The sequence below is a fragment of the Orycteropus afer genome, unplaced genomic scaffold (genome assembly GCF_000298275.1).
Source record: "Orycteropus afer afer isolate SDZICR_OR568_19922 unplaced genomic scaffold, OryAfe1.0 scaffold00072, whole genome shotgun sequence".
NCBI lineage: Eukaryota > Metazoa > Chordata > Mammalia > Tubulidentata > Orycteropodidae > Orycteropus > Orycteropus afer.
The window spans coordinates 7,380,858-7,399,611 of NW_006921659.1; the positions used below are offsets into that span (position 1 = coordinate 7,380,858).

At 38.9% G+C, this 18,754-nt stretch overlaps 1 protein-coding gene across 1 annotated transcript in view; it reads left to right on the forward strand.

Annotated features, from left to right (window-relative positions):
• Positions 1-18,754, forward strand: part of RTN4IP1 (reticulon 4 interacting protein 1) — a 66,106-nt gene that overhangs the window by 16,056 nt on the left and 31,296 nt on the right. Inside the window, exons 2-5 of the mRNA XM_007940838.2 lie at positions 676-827; positions 1,573-1,641; positions 2,851-2,975; positions 18,022-18,070. Coding sequence (XP_007939029.1) covers positions 676-827; positions 1,573-1,641; positions 2,851-2,975; positions 18,022-18,070 — 395 coding nt within the window. The remainder of the gene's footprint in view (positions 1-675; positions 828-1,572; positions 1,642-2,850; positions 2,976-18,021; positions 18,071-18,754) is intronic.

Here is an 18,754-nt window from a genome sequence, read left to right on the forward strand (position 1 = left end):
AGCATATCAGAACTCATGTAGCCAAGTGTTTCTTTTCCACTTAGGAATCTATATGTTAATCCAAAGATGTTGTTCTAAAAATATTTTTCGAGGGGATGGGGCCAATTTCTCATAGACCGGTATCTCTATCAAACTACTAATTTCCTTTATCTATTGACTTCAAACAACTTTATAATTTACCTTCTTCACCAGACTTGGCCCCAAGCCAAATAAGCAAATTTAAAAAAAAAATGATTGAATTAATAAGTTAACAAAGAACCATCTTCAAACCACAAAGTAAAACTATATAAAAGAAAAAAACTTAAAATTCTGAATGCAGAAAATTCTGAATACAGAATTGGAATTCCAAAAATATGCTGAGCAGTGGTTAGCTTGTTTTTAGCTGTTATTGAGATGGCCCCTGACTCATGGCGATCTTATCCCATGCACAATGGAATGAAACGCTGCCTGGTCCTGCACCATCTCTGTGGTAGCTTTAGTTTAATAAGTGATAACTTTTTTTTTAAGGGAACAGCACTCATTGTTTTTGTTTTGTTTTGTTTTCCTGTGTGGTGGCAAAATATAATGAGATTGAATATTATCTAGTATCTTGATGATCTAGAATTGTACCTTGCCTGTAATCTGATGATAGCTTTAAACTTTTGGAGGAGGAAACAGATAAATTGTGTTTTATAGGTGGTTATGGAGCTACAGCTTTAAATATGAAGCGTGACCCCTTACATATCAAAACCAAAGGAGAGGAATTTCCTCTGACTCTGGGTCGGGATGTCTCTGGTGTGGTGATGGAGTGTGGTCTTGATGTGAAGTACTTCAAACCTGGAGATGAGGTGAGCTGTGCAGCACTGCTGCTGCTTTCTAAACGTGGAGATTGCATTCTGCTGCTTCTGGAAGTATACAGTATTCCACACTGTTGACCTTTTTCTCTTTCCCATCAATGTACTAAGATTTGGCTGGAACCTTCATTTTCTTAAGGTTTTCACAAATAGTTCTAAAGTACCTTGACTTTACATGGGTTTTCTAAATCTGGAACTTAGGAATTATAAGACTTTAAAATGTATAGGACTGGACATTTTTTGGTATTTATTTTTCCTGAAAGAGGTGTTATATGACAATTTCTACCAATGGATTAGGTGATTTTGAAATAGCTAAAGTTTGATATAATCACCTGTCACTTGTCACTTTGAACTTTTGTACCAAGAAATCATAATGAGCTTATAGTGATAGTTAATACTGTTCTAGGAAGCCACCGTGGCAAGTGGTGAAGGGCTAGGCTGCTAACCAAAAGGAAGGCAGTTTGAACCCACCAGCTGCTCCATGGGAGAAATATGTGGCAGTCTGCTTTCATAAAGATTATAGCCTTGGAAACCCTATGAGGCACTTGTACTCTGACCTGTAGGGTTGCTGTGAGTGATAAATCCAGACTAAATCTAAATAATACATTTATGGGATGTGGAAATAACTCTTTTGCTCTGTGTTGATTTGTGCTTTTCTTCACAGGGTGAGGTATGCATTGGGGAGCACTATCATGTTTAGCTTCATCATGTTTCTGATGAATTGTGTGTGTGGTTTCAGGTCTGGGCTGCAGTTCCTCCATGGAAACAAGGCACTTTCTCAGAGTTTGTTGTAGTCAGTGGGAATGAGGTAACTCACTAACTCTATGTTTAAATGCCATTAGAATGAATAAGCAGAGACCAGAAAAAATATGTCTGACATAATTGGTCATCTTCCAGATTGGGTTCATGTTTTATGGGCAGTTTTGAAAGACTTCAGTTAGAAAATCCCTTCTCTAGCCAATTTCCCCTGTGTTAAACCCTTTTTCTTTGTTCAAGTCTTTAAGCCTCCTGTGTTTGATTAGCCTCCTATTTTTAAAGTGATTGGCGCTTAAAAGAGCTTGGCGCTCCCTGTTATTGCTGAGGATTAATCCTTACTTTCCATTTGGTGTATTTGGTTCCAAGTATCTGTACTGGGTAAAACCAAGAAGCTCAGCAGGTTTCTATATCTCACTCCAAATCCCTGCTCCACAAGGCAAAGATAACCGCCTTGGCAGGCAGTGTTATTAAACGACATCAAATACTTTGTTAACCTCTATCTATGAGTGTTCAAGGAGCTCTGGTAGCACAGTGGTTAAAGCATTTGGCTGCTAACCAAAAGGTTGGTGGTTTGAGCCTACCAGCTGTTCTGTAGGAGAAAGATGAGTCAGGCTGCTACTGTCAAGATTTATAGCCTTGGAGAAACATTATGGGGCAGTTGTGCTGTGCCCTGTTGGATCATTATGAGTTGGAATCAATTCAATGGCAGTGGGTTACGAGGGTTCAAATTTTATTTGGATTTGTTTTAGTCATTTGTTGTTGTTGTTGTGTGCCGTCGAGTTGGCCCCGACTCATAGCGACCCCTCCTTGGGTTTCCGAGTCAGTATCACTACGGAAGTAGGATTGCCCAACCTTCCTTCCGAGGAGTGGCTGGTGGGTTTGAACCGCCAGTCTTCTGGTTAGCAGTCAAGTGCTTTAGCCACCATGCTACCAGAGCTCCTGTTTTAGTCATTAGTCAGTAACTAATGGGGTTAATGAGTATGGTCTTTTTTTTTTTTTTAATGAAGAATGAAGTAGCATAATAATCTATCTAGTGATGTAGCCTACAAAACATGACAGAACCTCTGTAAGGCAGGTTGAGCTATTTGAAGAATATTACTTTGGGTTAATCTGGGAAGTAGTGCATTCAAGGAACACTGAACCTTGAAGAATTTTATAGATTTATCTGTGAAAATTCTTGGGTTCTTATGAAGGTGAATGTACTTAATTTTGTTCATAGGTTTGCAAGTCATTGCTTATCTTTGACTCTTTTCAAATCTAGGTCTCTCATAAACCCAGATCACTCAGTCATACTCAAGCTGCTGCTTTGCCGTATGTGGCTCTCACAGCCTGGTCTGCCATAAACAAGGTTGGCGGCCTGAATGACAAGAACTGTACAGGAAAGCGGTAAGAGTGAACGGTAGCATCTAAACCTCCCTTCTTTCCTTCTCGGTTTTTGCAGTAGATGTGTCAGGATCATTAACATTAAGCTCATTTGCGTATGCAGAATTGTGCTAACATTCCAAACAATTCCCAAGAACTTTATTTGTATCCATTTGTACTCTCTTAACCTTATTCTGGTGATTCTTGGCCCAATCAGAGATTTTAAAACTGAGATGTGTAAGTAGGTTTCAGGATTCTGAATCTTCTAAAATAAAGGACAATTTTGGATGTGAATCTCTGGGAAAAAGAGCCGTAGCCATTGTCAGTTTTTTAAAAAGGGTAAGTGTCATTCCATAAAGTTTCTAATGAATGGTATCAACATACAGGGTTTTTTTTCATACCCCAGCCTTGAGCTGCTGTCACATTTGCAGATTTCTATGAAAACTAGATATAAAAGGGACTTCAAAAATTTGGTGAGTATATTTGAATTCTTACAGTGTTAATATTTGATACCATTTAGGTCATTTCTAGTTCTTTAAAGTGTTGAATATATGCATATTTGTGTTAGCAACAATACAGTGAGTAGAAATGTCTCAGGTGTACTTGAGTTCCTATCCAAATGCTGCCTCTTTCTGGCTGTATGATGTAGTGAGAGCCATTTCTGTGTGCTTTATTTTAAGGATTTAATGAGGTGATAGATACAAAACTGGTGGTATAGGCCATGGCCCATAGGAGGCACTGGAATGGTGATTACTGTTACTAGTTGTATGGTTATATTATTCTTTATATTTTAGAAAGTTGACATTATAGAGTAAAATGACCTTATTTTTTGGTAGCAAAACTAGATTGTGGTTGGTTGCTGCCTAGTAGATTCTGACTCATGGTGACCCCATGTTACATAGGGTTTCCAAGGCTATGACCTTTCTTTCAAAATTAGATTACCAAGCCTGTTTTCCAAAGAGTCTCTGAGTTTGTTTGAACCACCAACCTTTAGGCTAGAAGTCACGTGCCTAACTGTGCCATCCTAGAACCATAAAATGTTTGTAGTAAAGCAGAGAACTGTAGATCAAATTTTAATAAATTAAAATAAGTTGGCCTTTTGCTTACTAAGTATTGTGTGTGTACAGAGAACTAAAGGCATTGTAATTCTGTACTCCTGTTGTTGGGAGACACTGCACTTTACATTTTAATGTGTGTTGTATGGCAGACAGTGGAATTTAATGGAAGTTCAATAGATGTATTTCTGAAAGTGGTATGAAGGCTATTCACCTAATGAGATGCTCCCTGTTTATCTTAGAATTCCAGGCAAATATTTATTCAAAGGTCAACACTGTTTATTTTTTAAGCTTCTGGGCTTTTCTTAAAGTCACCATTTGCTTATTTTGTTTAAATTAAATTAATTTGATCATTTAAATTTTTTTAATGGTGTGTATTAGTTAATAACCTTGTATAAATCATATTCAAGATTTTTAAATCCTTAATTAGAATTATATGTTTTATTCTTTGTTTGTTTTCTTAAAAACATGGGACTTTATATGCCTACCAGACTGAACTAAGGCTCTGTAGCCCTAATTCCTTTTGCCTGGTTGAGGCTCCCAAAGTATGCTGTCTTTAGTGTGCTACTGAAAACAGTCTAGAGACAGAGGTCTTCTCAGATGTGTAAGTGTGTGCCCCCAGTCTGTTGACTTCGTGGGTACTTCTTTAGTCCTGTATTATTTTCTGTTTAAGCAGTAAGGATCTGGAACTGGGAAACTGGAGCCCTGGGTCCTGCTTTCTACTCTGCCACTAACTAGGTGACCACATGCACACTATTAATGGTCTCCTTGCAGTTTCCAATGAATGAAACAGTGTGGGTTGCAGGGAACACTTTGAGAAGTAGAAAGTTCTGTGCTTCATAAAGCAATTTTATATTACATTGAGTAGGTCTGTTTCTTTGATTTAGTCACATACTAACCAGACTAGAGTGGAACCCATTATGATGAGCCTCACTGGCTTGTGTTCCACATTCATAGTGATCTGTAAGATCCTTATTCCTGAACTGCACTGAGAGCTTGGGCACTTGGTCTGCTCTGAAATTTCATTTTACTAAAATGACTACAAATGGTTAGTAATAATTGCCTGTTATTTGAGAATCACATGAGGGATATGAGTACTTTAAAAAAATTATAGAAATTTTTTTTTAATGAAGAAATTATTATAATGTTACTTTATTATACTTAAATTCAAAGGTCCCAGTGTCCTAGCTGGCTTGTGTCTTATTTTTTAATTTACTATTCATTGGATTGGTGGAGCATATTTTGACTTCTTTGAACTATATATGTGTGTGTGTGTGTGTGTGTGTATTTATTCTGTTAGCTGTTGACATTAAAACATGCTTTAGTCTGCAGAAGACAGGTCAGTGTTTATCACAAAGAACTGACAGTCTGTTTTTTCTAACCAGTTATTCAAAAAATATTCCAGCTAATAATTGCAAAAACACCCATCAGCACCTTGGAAGATTTTACAGGATTTCTTTATAACAAATAGCTTTTGAAACTAAGACAAAGTTTTCTAAGAGTTCAGTGGTATTTGTTTTTTCCTTCTTTGTTTTGTAATTATATTTCTACAACAACTGAGAATCAGTGATCCAAGGGGTAATTGAATATTGGTGTTCTCATGATGCCATATAATATGTCATTTTTGCCCACATACTTGTATCACTAGAAAGTGGCAAGTGAAATTATTTCCTTGTTATCAGCCCAACCATAGCTTTCCATTAATTTTTCAGTAAGACACATAGACAACTTAGGGCTCTCAAGATTAATATTAGTTTTTTTTTTAATTGCTATACCTGATTTTTTAAAATATAGTATGATCTGATGGCTGTATTTATTGGTAGTGTCATGGTGCACTTGAGTATTTCATGCTCTGCCTAAAATTCATCTCTTGCTGAATAAGTTGGACTTCACTCTGTTTGACAGAAGTATTAGAAGGTGTTAGAAACCAATCCGTTCCTCCTCTACAATGTAATTTCACTTTTAAATTGTGTACACTTGAAATTCTATGCAGGGAATTTAGGGATACTTGTCATGCCTTCTTTTTTGAGATTAAATTTTATGACAGTAAAATCTTGTCATATAAGTATAAATTAGTCATTTAGTTAATGCTGTTTATAGAGTTAGGTAGGCTCAAACTAAAAAAATTGGATTTGTGCTCCCCCTACCCCATGGCTTTATGGAAATCAAAGTGACTGCCCAGTCAATGGAACAGCTTCCTATTTCAGGTTCCATCTACTGCCTTTTTTCACCCCAACACCCACCTGTTTCTCCCTTCTCTCCTTTCTCACCACGCCTGTGGTCTTTGGGTTTTCATTGCACCTGGCTAGACTTATAATGAGAGGAATAGGGAGAAAAAGAGAGAAAAACCCTTGCAGATTACTTGCATAAATAAATTGTGGGATTGGAAAGAGAGATGAGCAAGGGTGGAAGCTCTGGCCTAGCCAGTGTGATGCAAATGAATCTCTACTCACCTGTTCCATGAAGAGCCCCAGGAGAGTTCAGTTAAGAATAGTTGAAAAATCTTGCCTGGCAGTTTGCCTTTTACAGATTACTTTTCTGGGTGATTAGGGTAACTATCTTTTTTTTTTTTTCATTTTGTTAATGCATTTCATTGAAATATAATTTATGTACAGTGAAATACACAGAACTAAAGTGACATTGGTCAATGCATTGTTTTTTGCAGTGTTCCCTCCCCTCCCCTCCCACCCCTAGCAACCAACAAAGAAAGTTTCCCTTCATATATAAACCTTTCCTTGACCCTCCACAACGAACTAATACTATATTTGTCATAGTTACATATGTGGCAAGGGACTTATCTCTAAGATTTATAGCGGAAGAGTACAGGAGCCTACTATGGTACATACACATAATGGAATGCTATGCAGTACTAAAGAATAATGAACAGTCTGCAAAACATGGCATAATATGGATGAACTTGGAGGAAATTATGCTGAGTGAAATAAATCAATCACACAGAAAGACAAATATAGTATTAGTTCGTTGTGGAGGGTCAAGGAAAGGTTTGTATATGGAGGGAAACTTTCTTTGTTGGTTGCTAGGGGTGGGAGGGGAGGAAAGGGAACACTGCAAAAAAAAAATGCATTGACCCATGTCACTTTAGTTCTTTGTATTTCACTGTACATAAATTATATTTCAATGAAATGCACCCCATCATCTCTTTCGAAATTCAAATCTAGTTACCCTGGCTTCCTATTGGAAAGAGATTTGTTTGCAACTTTGAGTGAAAGAAAAGCCTTTGGCAGATTAATATTGAAGGGATTTCTTTAAAGTGAATATTAAGTTTTGTAGGTAAGAAAACCTAGTTTTTTTCTTTGACAGCACCGTAGTTCTCTGTCTTATCTTAAAATTTCTCACCTTTGCATCATAAAGCCTAGGAGAGTTGACTTAGTGGGAGACAGAAATATTCTTGGAAGACATTCTTAAAACAAAGCAGTGCCTAAGACACTTGACTGCTAACCAGAAGTCTGGCGGTTCAAATCCACCAGCCATTCCTCAGAAAGAAGGTTGGGCAATCTACTTCCATAGTGATACCACCTCAGAAACCCAAGGAGGGGTCTATGAGTCAGGGCCGACTCGACGGCACATAACAACAACAACAGCAATGGGTTACTTCTACAAGTGACTATGAACCACTGAACTATTTTCTACTGAACCCAAAGCAAATGTATTTCCAAATTAACTTCCCTTTGAGCAAATCTAGTGTCACCTGACAAGAGAGGAATATAGAAGTGTGACTTAGTTTCCTAGTGGTGCCATAACAGAAATTAAATTCCACAAGTGAGTGACCTCAGAGAACAGAAATTTTCTTAGTTCTAGAGGCTAAAGGTCCATATCAGGGTCACAGCCATGTCACTTTCTCCCATGTGCCACTCTCCTAGTTTCTGGTGTCTGCTGACAGTCCTTGCTGTTCCTTTGTTTGTACATGACATCTGTCTTCTCCTTTGTGTATGTGTGTATGCCTGTGTCTATTCTAGTGTTTTAAAACTCAGATGTAATTAGGTTAAGATCCACCCTACTGAGCAGGTACAATGTCAACTGATTCGCTGATTGTGTTACATTAGATCTCATTATAGAATGTGATCACATCATACTGTGTGTGTGGGCTCGAGTATAGCAGGGATTGTGGGGCTGGCGCGGGATCGGGCAGTGTTTCATTCTGTGCATGGGGTCGCTATGAGTCGGAAACGACTCGACGGCACTTAACAACAACAACAGTGCCGCTCTGACAGGAATACACCACGAATGGGATGGCTTAAATAAACAGGAGTTTATTCTTACAGTTTGGAGGCTTTAAGTCCAAGTTCAAAGTGCCAAGCTTTAGGGGCTGAGTGAAAGCCCCTCAGCCTCGGGCTTCAGCTCTGCCTCCAGCTCCCAACCCACTGAAGCTAGAGGCTTTTCTTCACTCAGACAGCTGCTGGCTGCTGAGGCTGAAAAGCTCAAGGTTGACAAATAAAATGGCACAGTCCTGATGTTAGCAAACCACATGGCAGGCCGTTAACTTAAGTCCATTGTAAGTCCCAAGGTCGGCAGAGCATGGCAGGCTACTGAACAACGACATGGCTACATGCAGGGTCCAAGCGTGCCATAGGCTAGAGACCATTCCCAAGGCTTCTCCTTATATACAGGAAGCAGACCACATCCCAAAGGCAGCTACCCAGCTGCTTGTGGTAGATCCTGCCATGGAGTTGATTGCCAGTCTCATCATGGGCAATAACTACCACCAGCTAGCTGCCCAGCCACTCAACCAGGCCCAGCCAAGTTGACACACAAACATAACTAGCACACTGTGTTAGATATAACTCACTACCATCAAGTCAGATCTGACTCATAGTGACCCCTCCTTGGGTTTCTGAGGTAGTATCACTATGGAAGTAGATTGCCCAACCTTCCTTCCAAGGAGTGGCTGGTGGGTTTGAACCTCCAGCCTTCTGGTTAGCAGTCAAGTGCCTTAGGCACTACACCACCAGAGTTCCTGTGTTAGATATAAGGTAATTATATTAGATTACATTATGGCAGGTAAACTGCTTTACCCAAGGCCAACTGATTTAGTCACATATCACTCCATGACAGCAAGTAGACTAGTGTTCAGACAAATAATTGGGAGCTGCAGTGTAGTAAATTACATAGTGTTGCTTTTCTAGCCATAACTCTTTGTAAACTCTGTGGTAGAATTTGCCATGAGCAACTGAGTAGCTCCTGATTATTAAAGTTATCTACCTGGGGTATTTCTGTTGAAAGTGGCAGGAAGAATCTTCTGGGAAGTTCTCTCTCTCGCAGGTGTATAGAATTCTGATGATGGGATTGGTTAGTATGGCCACTCTGCCAGGCTCAAAAGGAGCCCTCCTAGAGGGAAAAGGAGTCTCTCTGACTGCTGGCTGAGAAAGATGTGCTGCTGAGAGAAATGCATTCCTGAAAGATGTGAGAGACATGCACTGCTGAGAGAGAGATGCGAAAGACATGCACTGCTGAGAGAGTGTTGACTGCTGAGTGGGGCGGCTGCCTACGAGAGACTTGGTGTACTTCTGAACTTGAATTGTAGTCTGGTGCTTCCCTAATAAACCCCATAATCTGTGAGTTTTGTGTGGTCACTGCAGCGAATTATTGAACCCAGCAAAGAGGTGGTGAGTGCTGCGGGAAGAACGGTTGGTGTCAAGAGTTGATGAAAGGTCTGGAGGGAGGTGGCATGTCTGGCCTCACAGGGATAGGCCTTGGGCTACTGATGGTGATTCTGTCATCCTATATGGGGTTAGGGGAGGTCAGAAGATGTGGCTTCCTTGCCCCTTTGGCAGGAGTCACAGCCTAGCCACCTGAATTTAGAGACCTTCTGAAGAATAGATTTGACATGTTGAACACCAGTGACAGAAGACCAGACGAGTTGTGGGATGACATTAAGAATATCATACATGAAGAAAGCAAAAGGTCATTAAAAAGATAAAGAAAGGAAGAAAAGACCAAAGTGGATGTCAGAAGACACTCTGAAACTTGCTTTTGAACAGAGAGTGGCTAACACAAATGGAAGAAATGATAAAAGAGCTATATTGAAGATAAAATTTGCAAAGAACTAGAATTAGAAAACCAAAAGGGAAGAACATGCTCAGCATTTCTCAGGCTGAAAGAATTATAGAAAAAATTGAAGTATTAAGTTGCAATATTGAAGGATTCTATGGCAAAATGTTGAACAGTGAACTAAATCTCAAAGAAGATGGAAGGAATACATAGAGTCACCTTTCAGGAGGTAGCATATCATCAAGAACCAAGGATATTGAAGAAATCCAAGCTGCATTGAAGGCACTGGTGAAAAACAAGGCTCCAGGAATTGATAGAATACCCACTGAGATATTTCAACAAATGGAAGCAGTACTGGAGGCACTCATTTGTTTATACCAAGAAATTTGGAAGACAACTACCTGGTCAATCAACTGGAAGAGATCCATATTTGTGCCCATTCCAAAGAAATATGATCTAGTAGAATGAGGAAATTATTGAGCCATATCATTAATAACACACACTAGTAAAATTTTGCTAAAGATAATTAAAAAATGGTTACAGTATTACATCAACAGGGAGCTGCCAGAAATTCAAGTCAGATTCAGAAGAGGATGTAGAACAAGAGTTATTTGCTGATAGCAGATGGATCTTGGCTGAAAGCAAAGGATACCAGAAAGATATTTACCGGTGTTTTATTGACTATGCAAAAGCATTTGACTGTGTGGCTCATAACAAATTATGCATAAAATTGCAAAGAGTGGAATTCCAGAACACTTAATTGTGCTCATGAGGAACTTGTACATAGACCAATAGGCATTTATTTGAACAGAAAAAGGAAATATTGCATGGTTAAAATCCGGAAAGATGTGTGTCAGGGTTGTATCTTTCACCATGTTTATTCAATCTGTATGCTGAGCAAATAATTGGAGAAGCTGGACTGTATGAAGAAGAATGCAACATCAGGATTAGAGGAAGACTCATTAACAACCTACGATATGCAGAGGATGCAACCTTGCTTGCTGAAAGTGAAGAAGACCTGAAGCACTTACTGATGAAAATCAAAGACTACAACCTTCAGTATGGATTATGCCTGAACATAAATAAAACAAAAATCCTTACAAGTGGACAAATAAGCCACTCACAATAAATGGAGAAAAGATTGAAGTTGTCAAGGATTTCATTTTACTTGGATCCATAATCAACACCCATGGAAGCAGCAGTCCAGAAATCAAACAGCCTATCGTCCTGGGCAAATCTACTGCAAAAGACCTCTTTAAAGTGTTAAAGAGCAAAGGTGTCACTTTGCAGACTAAGATGTGTTTGACCCAAGCCATGATATTTTTAATAGCCTTGCCATGGTATTCTTAATAGCCTCAAAGGTATGTGAAAGCTGGACAATGAATAAGGAAGACCACAGAAGAATTGATGCATTTGAATTTTTTGGTGTTGTCAAAGAATACTAAAAATACCATGGACTGCCAGAACAAACAAATATGTCTTGGAAGAAGTACAACTGGAATGCTCCCTAGCAGCAAGAATGGCCAGCCTTCATCTCACATACTTTGGTCATGGTGTCAGAAAGGACCAGTCCCTGGAGAAGAATATCATGCTTGATAAAGTGGAAGGTCAGTGAAAAAGGGGAAGACCCTCAATGAGATGGACTGACACAGTGGCCCCAATGATGGGCTCAAGCAGATCAAGGATTTGAGGATGGCACAACCTAGGCAGTATTTTATTCTGTTGTACGTATCAGTCACTATGAGTTGTAGCCAACTTGATGGCACCTAACAGTAACAACAGCATAGCCTAGCCAAGTTGACATATAAAATTAACCATCACAATGTGGAGACAGCAATCTTAACTGATTGTGATTAGTATGTCTTACTTTTGCAAATTTTTCAAAAGCCTGTGTCCATGCAGATATACTGCTAGAGCTGCTCTCAGGGCCTGTATAAGTGAGGGGCCTGAAGTTTCAGCTTCATTAGCTTCATGGTAACTCCTCCTGTGACCATTTGCTTCTCTCATCCCTATTGCTGTTCATCATAAGTGTCTTTTCCCCTACTTGCTTCCGCACCAGATTGAAGGAACCAGTGATTTGGCAAGATGTGTTCCCAGAATTGAAATTCTGAATGCATTTGCCACAGAACCATTGTTATTCCATGTATGAGGTTCTTTGTTTATTATGGGTTAACTTAAACCTTTATAAATGGCTACTCTGGGCACTGTGCCAAGATTTTCATGGGAAAATGTGTTTAAAGTTCTAAACAACTAATTTGCACATGAACTCTTCTATAAATTGGGGAAGGTCTGAATTACAGAGGCATTGAAGAGGGCACAAATAAATTCAGGCTATCTTGGTCATGGTTGATTTGCTTTGTAGCCCTGTTATTTCACTCTTTACGAATCCGTTCTCACTCACTCTAGGGAGTAAATTTAGCAAATTATGATATAGTTTGCTATCTTTCACCCCCCCTTTTTTTTAGATTTAAAATTATTATGTGGAAAAGGAGTGCTGGTGGCGAAGTGCCTAAAATTACTATGTGATGCTGAAAAAAGAGATTATATATTTTTAGCATTATCCTTATTTCTTTTTTTAAATTTTCCTATTTGAGGAACTTATGTACATCGAAAAGGAGCTCTGGTAGCGTAATGCCTGAGGCACTTGACTGCTAACCAGAAGGCTGATGGTTCAAACCCACCAGCCACTCCTTGGAAGGAAGGTTGGGCAATCTATTTCCTTAGTGATACCGCCTTGGAAACCCAAGGAGGGGTCTCTATGAGTCGGGGCCGACTTGACGGCACATAACAACAACAATGTACATCCAAAGGTACACCATTTCAACAGTTTCTACATGTGAAATTCAGAGACATTGATTACATTCTTCAAGTTGTGCCACCATTATCACTATCCTTTTCCAAGTTATTTTACTACCATTATCTGAAACTCACTGCCCATAAGCTACACATCCAAACTTTCAAGTTACCACGGTCAATCTGATCTCACATAGATAATTTATCCTTAGTCTTTAAAGACCATTTGTTTCTAGTGATGGAAAATTTAATCAGATTTGAATCATATTAGTTTCTAAGCTATTAAACCAAAACCAAACCCACTACCATCACATTGATTCCAACTCATAGTGACACTATACAGCAGAGTAGAACTGCCCCCTAGAGTTTCCAAGGCTGTAAATCTTTACAGAAGCAGACGGCCTCATCTTTCTCCCTTGGAGTGACTGATGGGTTTGAACCACTGACCTTTTAGTTAGCAGCTGAATGCTTTAACCACTGTACCATGAGAGTTTCCTTTCTAAGTCATTAAATCAAAAACCAAACCCACTGCTATTGAGTTGATTCCAACTCATAGTGACCCTCATTGGGTTTCTAAGGCTATAAATCTTTATGGAAGTAGATTGTTTCATCTTCCTCCTGTGGAGCAGCTAGTGAGTTTGAACCCCTGATCTGGTTAGCAGCCAAATGCCTTACCCACTATGCCACCAGATCTCCTTTCTAAGCCATTAGGGATTAATAAATGGCAGTCTAATCTTGTGATGTAGCTGTCCCCTGTCCCTGCAATAGTGGTCTGAGCAGAATCATGAATGTCATATAATTCTATGCTAGAAAGGTTGAGAAACTATATATAAGCTTAAATTAGATTGAAAATCCTGTTTCTTCTTTTTTATGGACTCCTAGAACACACCTCTGTGGTCATCATTTTGTCGGTGATGAAACCAAGGCCTAGGGATTCAGTTAGTGAGTGAGTTGGGACTAGAATCCAGGTCTGTACAAGCTCACTGCTATCATTCAAAGATTTCTGGGGCTAAGCCAGAATATAGAAACTTGACAGATGATACCGTGCTTCTAGATATCCTACTGTTTTGTGGTATGTTTCATTAAAAAAAAAGACAGAAAAACCCCTCACTGCCATTGAATCAATTCCGACTCATAGCGACCCCCCTTTGGGTTTCCAAGGCAGTAAAGCTTTAGAGAAGTAGATTTCCCAGTCTTCTTCTGCGGAGTGGCTGGTGGGTTTGAAACACCAACCTCTGGTTAAGAGTCAAATACGTTAGGCACTATGCTTCCAGAGCTCTTTTGTTTCACATAAGGCAGATGAAATATTAATTCCTTGCCTCCCAAGATTGTAATAGTACTGAAAAATGTGATTATAGAAAACTTACATACCCAAATGCTAAATAAAAGTGACTTAGTCTTGGGGAAGATGCCAAAATTGCTGTAGTTTCTTATTGAATGTTTAGGGATAATTTAGTGTTTGGGCAGAAATGGCCAAAAATAAATAAATAAATAAACAAATAAATTAGATTTTAGGGTTTTAGAATGCATGTGTAGTGTAATAATTATTCATTCTTGTCCCTGTATTTTCCCTATTCCACTAGTGCAATTCTTTCTTCAAAAGAAACTCTGTATGTGGACTTAGGTTGTAAGAGAGGAAGTGTAATTAAAATCCTTGGCAATTTTAAATGATAGTGCTCTTTGCAAATAGGGTGTTTTCTTGTCTTTTGCTGCTCTGTATAAACTAATAAACAAAACAGCACCTTTTTCCTATACAGATAGTCTCCGACTTGCTACGTATTTGAGTAAGGAGGAACTGCACTTATGACCATCTTTTTTTTTGGGGTGCCCTTTATCATTAGTAATATGTGTTACATACAGGGTTGCAGTGTATCATTTGCTGGTATTATTTTCAGATGTTCATTTGCAGATGTTCAAAGATAGATTATATTATAAAGATATATAAAAGGCAATAATAGTGAAAACTAAAAGAAATAAAAGGTATTTAACTTAATGTCAGAACTGAGTTAGGACAGAGTAGTCTGGATGAAATCCTGTTGTAAGTTGGGGACTACCTGTAACATACATACTTCTACTTCAATGAGATTTGAATACATAGTGTGCCTATTATAGCAAGCCAGATAAAAAGTGTTCCCATTGTATAGCACTTAAGTGAAAGGCCATTAGGGCATAAGCAATGGCAGTATTTTCCCTTTGTACTGAAAGTGCTTTGAAGGTAATAAGAATAGTTGCTCAACCACAGGACTTCAAACCTTAAAGGATCCCCCAGCTTCTTGCTGGCTTGCAAATTTATTTTCCCTGCTGTTCCTTTTTAGACTTTCTTTCTTTGAAGAAAAGTATAGACCCTGGGTGAACCTACACAAAGCATGGAGTTTGCAGAACCAGAGAAGACTATGTCCCCAGGGCCTCTTCATAAGCTAATAGTACAGCTTTTCACCTGACTTGCTCACTTCCTGTTGTGCACATTGGGGCACCATCAAGTGGCAACATCAGGAACTGAAGCTGCTATTGGAAAACCACGCCCTCTTATAACCAAGTACAGCTATGAAAAACACCTTTGTGTTTTTTCATCTGGGGAATGAGGCTGCTGTGGATCAAGAGTTATGGGGAAGCAATGAACTGGCAGTTCTGTGGTCAGATATGTGTCTGCAAGGCAGGTCCTTAAACTGTCATTATATTCACTATCTTTTCAAATGGCACTCTCAAAGAGAAATTTAGAAATTAATTTCATGCTTTTCTTTACTGGAACAAACTTTAGTGTAGTCTTTTAAATACCTCATTTGAGGTGAGTAGCACCTTGATTGTAGGATAAAATAATTTGGATAATTTATTCTTGATTTTTAAAATCAAGAAACATTGTTCAGGCATCTGTTCAATTCAGAGTAGTGTGCCTACTGCTGGGCATAATAGGAGGTAACAGGAGGTCTCTGCCCTGAAGGGCTTGTGGGAGAGGTTAGAAAGCAGGATGTGTGTGTGAAAGTTAACAGTGTGACAATCCGACAATACCAAATATGCTACACAACTGTCCGGTACAGGCCATCTCAGTAAGGGGAGGAGACTGGGCCTTGGCCTTCAAGGGATGGTAGGCCTTAGCAGGTGGTGAAGGCATTCCAGCCTGGAGGAACAGGCCAATGAGGAGAGTTTGTGTGGGGAAGAGTCAGGGGACCAGGGTAGCGGAGGTAGAGAGTTTGGTTCAACAAATAGTGGAAAACTCAGAAAGTGGAGATAAAGATTAGACTGTGGAGAACTTAAATGAGAGTTTGACTAGTTAAATTTCCATAGAAATGGGCAAAAGTAAAATATTTCATGGGTGAATTCATTTTTGCATGTACCTGTGAGGAAATTTTAACGCTTTTTCATCCTATTTAGGAAGCACTAAACCTTTAAATATGTATGTATGAATTGAAAGGTTTTAGTAGGGGTTGAGTTTTTCTAGAAAGAACAATTTGCAAGAAGATTGTTTTAATCATATTTACTAATGTTAGGACTGGGCAGTGTTTCCTTCTGTGCACATAGGGTTGCTCTAAGTTGGAGCCCACTTGACAGCATCTAATAACAACAGTGTTAATTTCAAAAGAAAGAGCTGTTTCAGAAATTTTAGCAGTGACTTTTAAGATCTAAAGAGAGACAACCAGCCTTCTGTGATTTGGGTAAGACAGAAAAAAAAAACCCATGAAATGAAAGTAGAATTAAGGTTGTAGACCAAATGCAGGACTAGTATTCTTGTCAGAGAGAGGTACTTTATAGCAGCAAAGCCAAAGCAGGACCCACAATCAGCAGCTGCGTGATTTACAGGGACAGTAAAATAGAAATACGGTGACTCCCACCACTTAGTCCTTAGAAAAATGTTTTTCCTCAGACGTTCCTAAAGAGAATTCTCTTGAAGAATTCCCTCAACAATATTTTTTTAGCTATTGTAGTATCAAACATTAAAAAGTCACGTTTTATAATGTCCTTCAGCATAGATAACATAACACCAAAGTGCAGTACAATATAAACAGTCTGCTGGGGACCTGTACCCATGCAGTCCAACGTGTCAGTTTTCTGATGGCCTAGCTTAAAACTTCTTTGGGAAATTGATGATAGGTCTATCCTTGTCTTCTCTAGTGCACAAATGCATAATCCCAACAAATTTTGCATGTTATTTCAGGAAATTCACAATTTCTGAGGGTTCACGGTCCCTCTGAACGATCATTGGTCAAGCTCCAGCTCATCCATAAACTAAGGCTCAGCACCCCTAGTATAGAGTAACAGGAGGGTAACAGTTTGTAAATGTGGTAAAAGCATGGAACAGTGATGTTTGTCTTGATAGAGTAGATTGACCTGCCTTAACTGGAAGCTGAATGGAAGATAAAGTTAGTTTCCATTTATGAAAGTTGAAGAACTTAAACAGAACATGTCTGAACAAAAGACGCTTATTCCACTTTGGCAGGAATGTAGTCAGGAATGTGATTTTTCTTAGAGAGCAACTGGATCCACTCTTAACTCTTTCTAGAAAGGGCCTCTTATACAGGAAGCGATGGTAATTTTAGCCTAGAAAAATTATAAGGCAGATGTTATCTAGTACTATGTGAGCTACTTAAAAAAATACAAATCAAAACCTTGGTAAAACTTTAAGAGAATGTCTAACTTTAAGCATTTATAGCTTCTTGGTGAGTCTAAGGAGCTCTAGTGGCATAGTGCCTAAGGCATTTGACTGCTAAGCAGAAGTTTGATGGTTCAGACCCACCAGCCACTCCATGGAAGGAAGACAGGGCAAACGACTTCTGTAAAGAGTAACCACCTTAGGAACCCAATGGGTGTTGTTATGAGTCGGAATCAACTTGATGGCAGTGAGATTTTGTTTTTTTTGAGCTTATGAGAGAAAGATCCTTGTGTAATACAATCTTGGGGCACTCTAGTGGCATAGTGCTTAAGGCATTTGACTGCTAACCAGAAGGCTGGTGGTTCAAACCCACCAGGCACTCCTCAGAAGGAAAGTTGGGCAATCTACTTCCGTAGTGATACCACGTTGGAAACCCAAGGAGGGGTCGCTATGAGTCGCAGTTGACTTGACAGCAGTGAGTTGTTGTTTTTTAATATAATCTTGGGTAGCAGAAAGACTTTGTTTGTTCTTTGAGATTGTTTATCTTTGAGCTGGTTACGTTCTTATTTATTTATCCAGATAGATATGCTTAAGATTCTCATTGATGGTTATTTCTTTTGCATTGCAGCGTTTTAATCCTGGGTGCTTCCGGTGGAGTTGGTACTTTTGCTATACAGGTAAAACAATTTCCTTATCCTGCAAATGAGGAAAATAATTGTTTACATGAATTTATAACATCACATATTAAAATGATTTTTCCTTAAAGCTGAGAGAGAGGTAGATGTGGTAAATTTACTGTAATTCCACCTTACTCTTTTGAGAGGAAAATTTTCTAATGTAGAAGGAAGAGTTAGCTTTTCCAGTTGTTTAATAGATGAGTGGGCATGCGGATGTCATGTATAACAAATGTAGGAAAGCTGTTAGGGAGAAAGATGATGGCCAGTTCAAGTAAATGAAAGTTTGCGATTGATAGGAAAAACCCATGTCAGAAACCAATGCTAATTTTTAATCAAAATTTCTGTAGGCTTTTTTTGTATTGATAAGCTGATTCTAAAATTTATTTGGAAATACAATAGCCAAACAATTTTTAATAAGAACACAGTTTGAGGACTTACACTATCTGATTTTAAAACTTAACTATAAAACCTTATACTCATCAAAATAGGGTGGAATTGGTGTAGAGATCAACTTACAGATCATTGGTCAACTGATTTTTGACAAAAATATCAAGGCAGTTGGATGGGGGACAGAGGAGCCTTTTCAACAAAAATGCTGCTTTAGCAGTTGTCTATTCTGGTAGCATAGTGGCTAAGTCACTTGCCTGCTAACCAGACGGCTGGCGGTTCAAACCCACCAGCCAC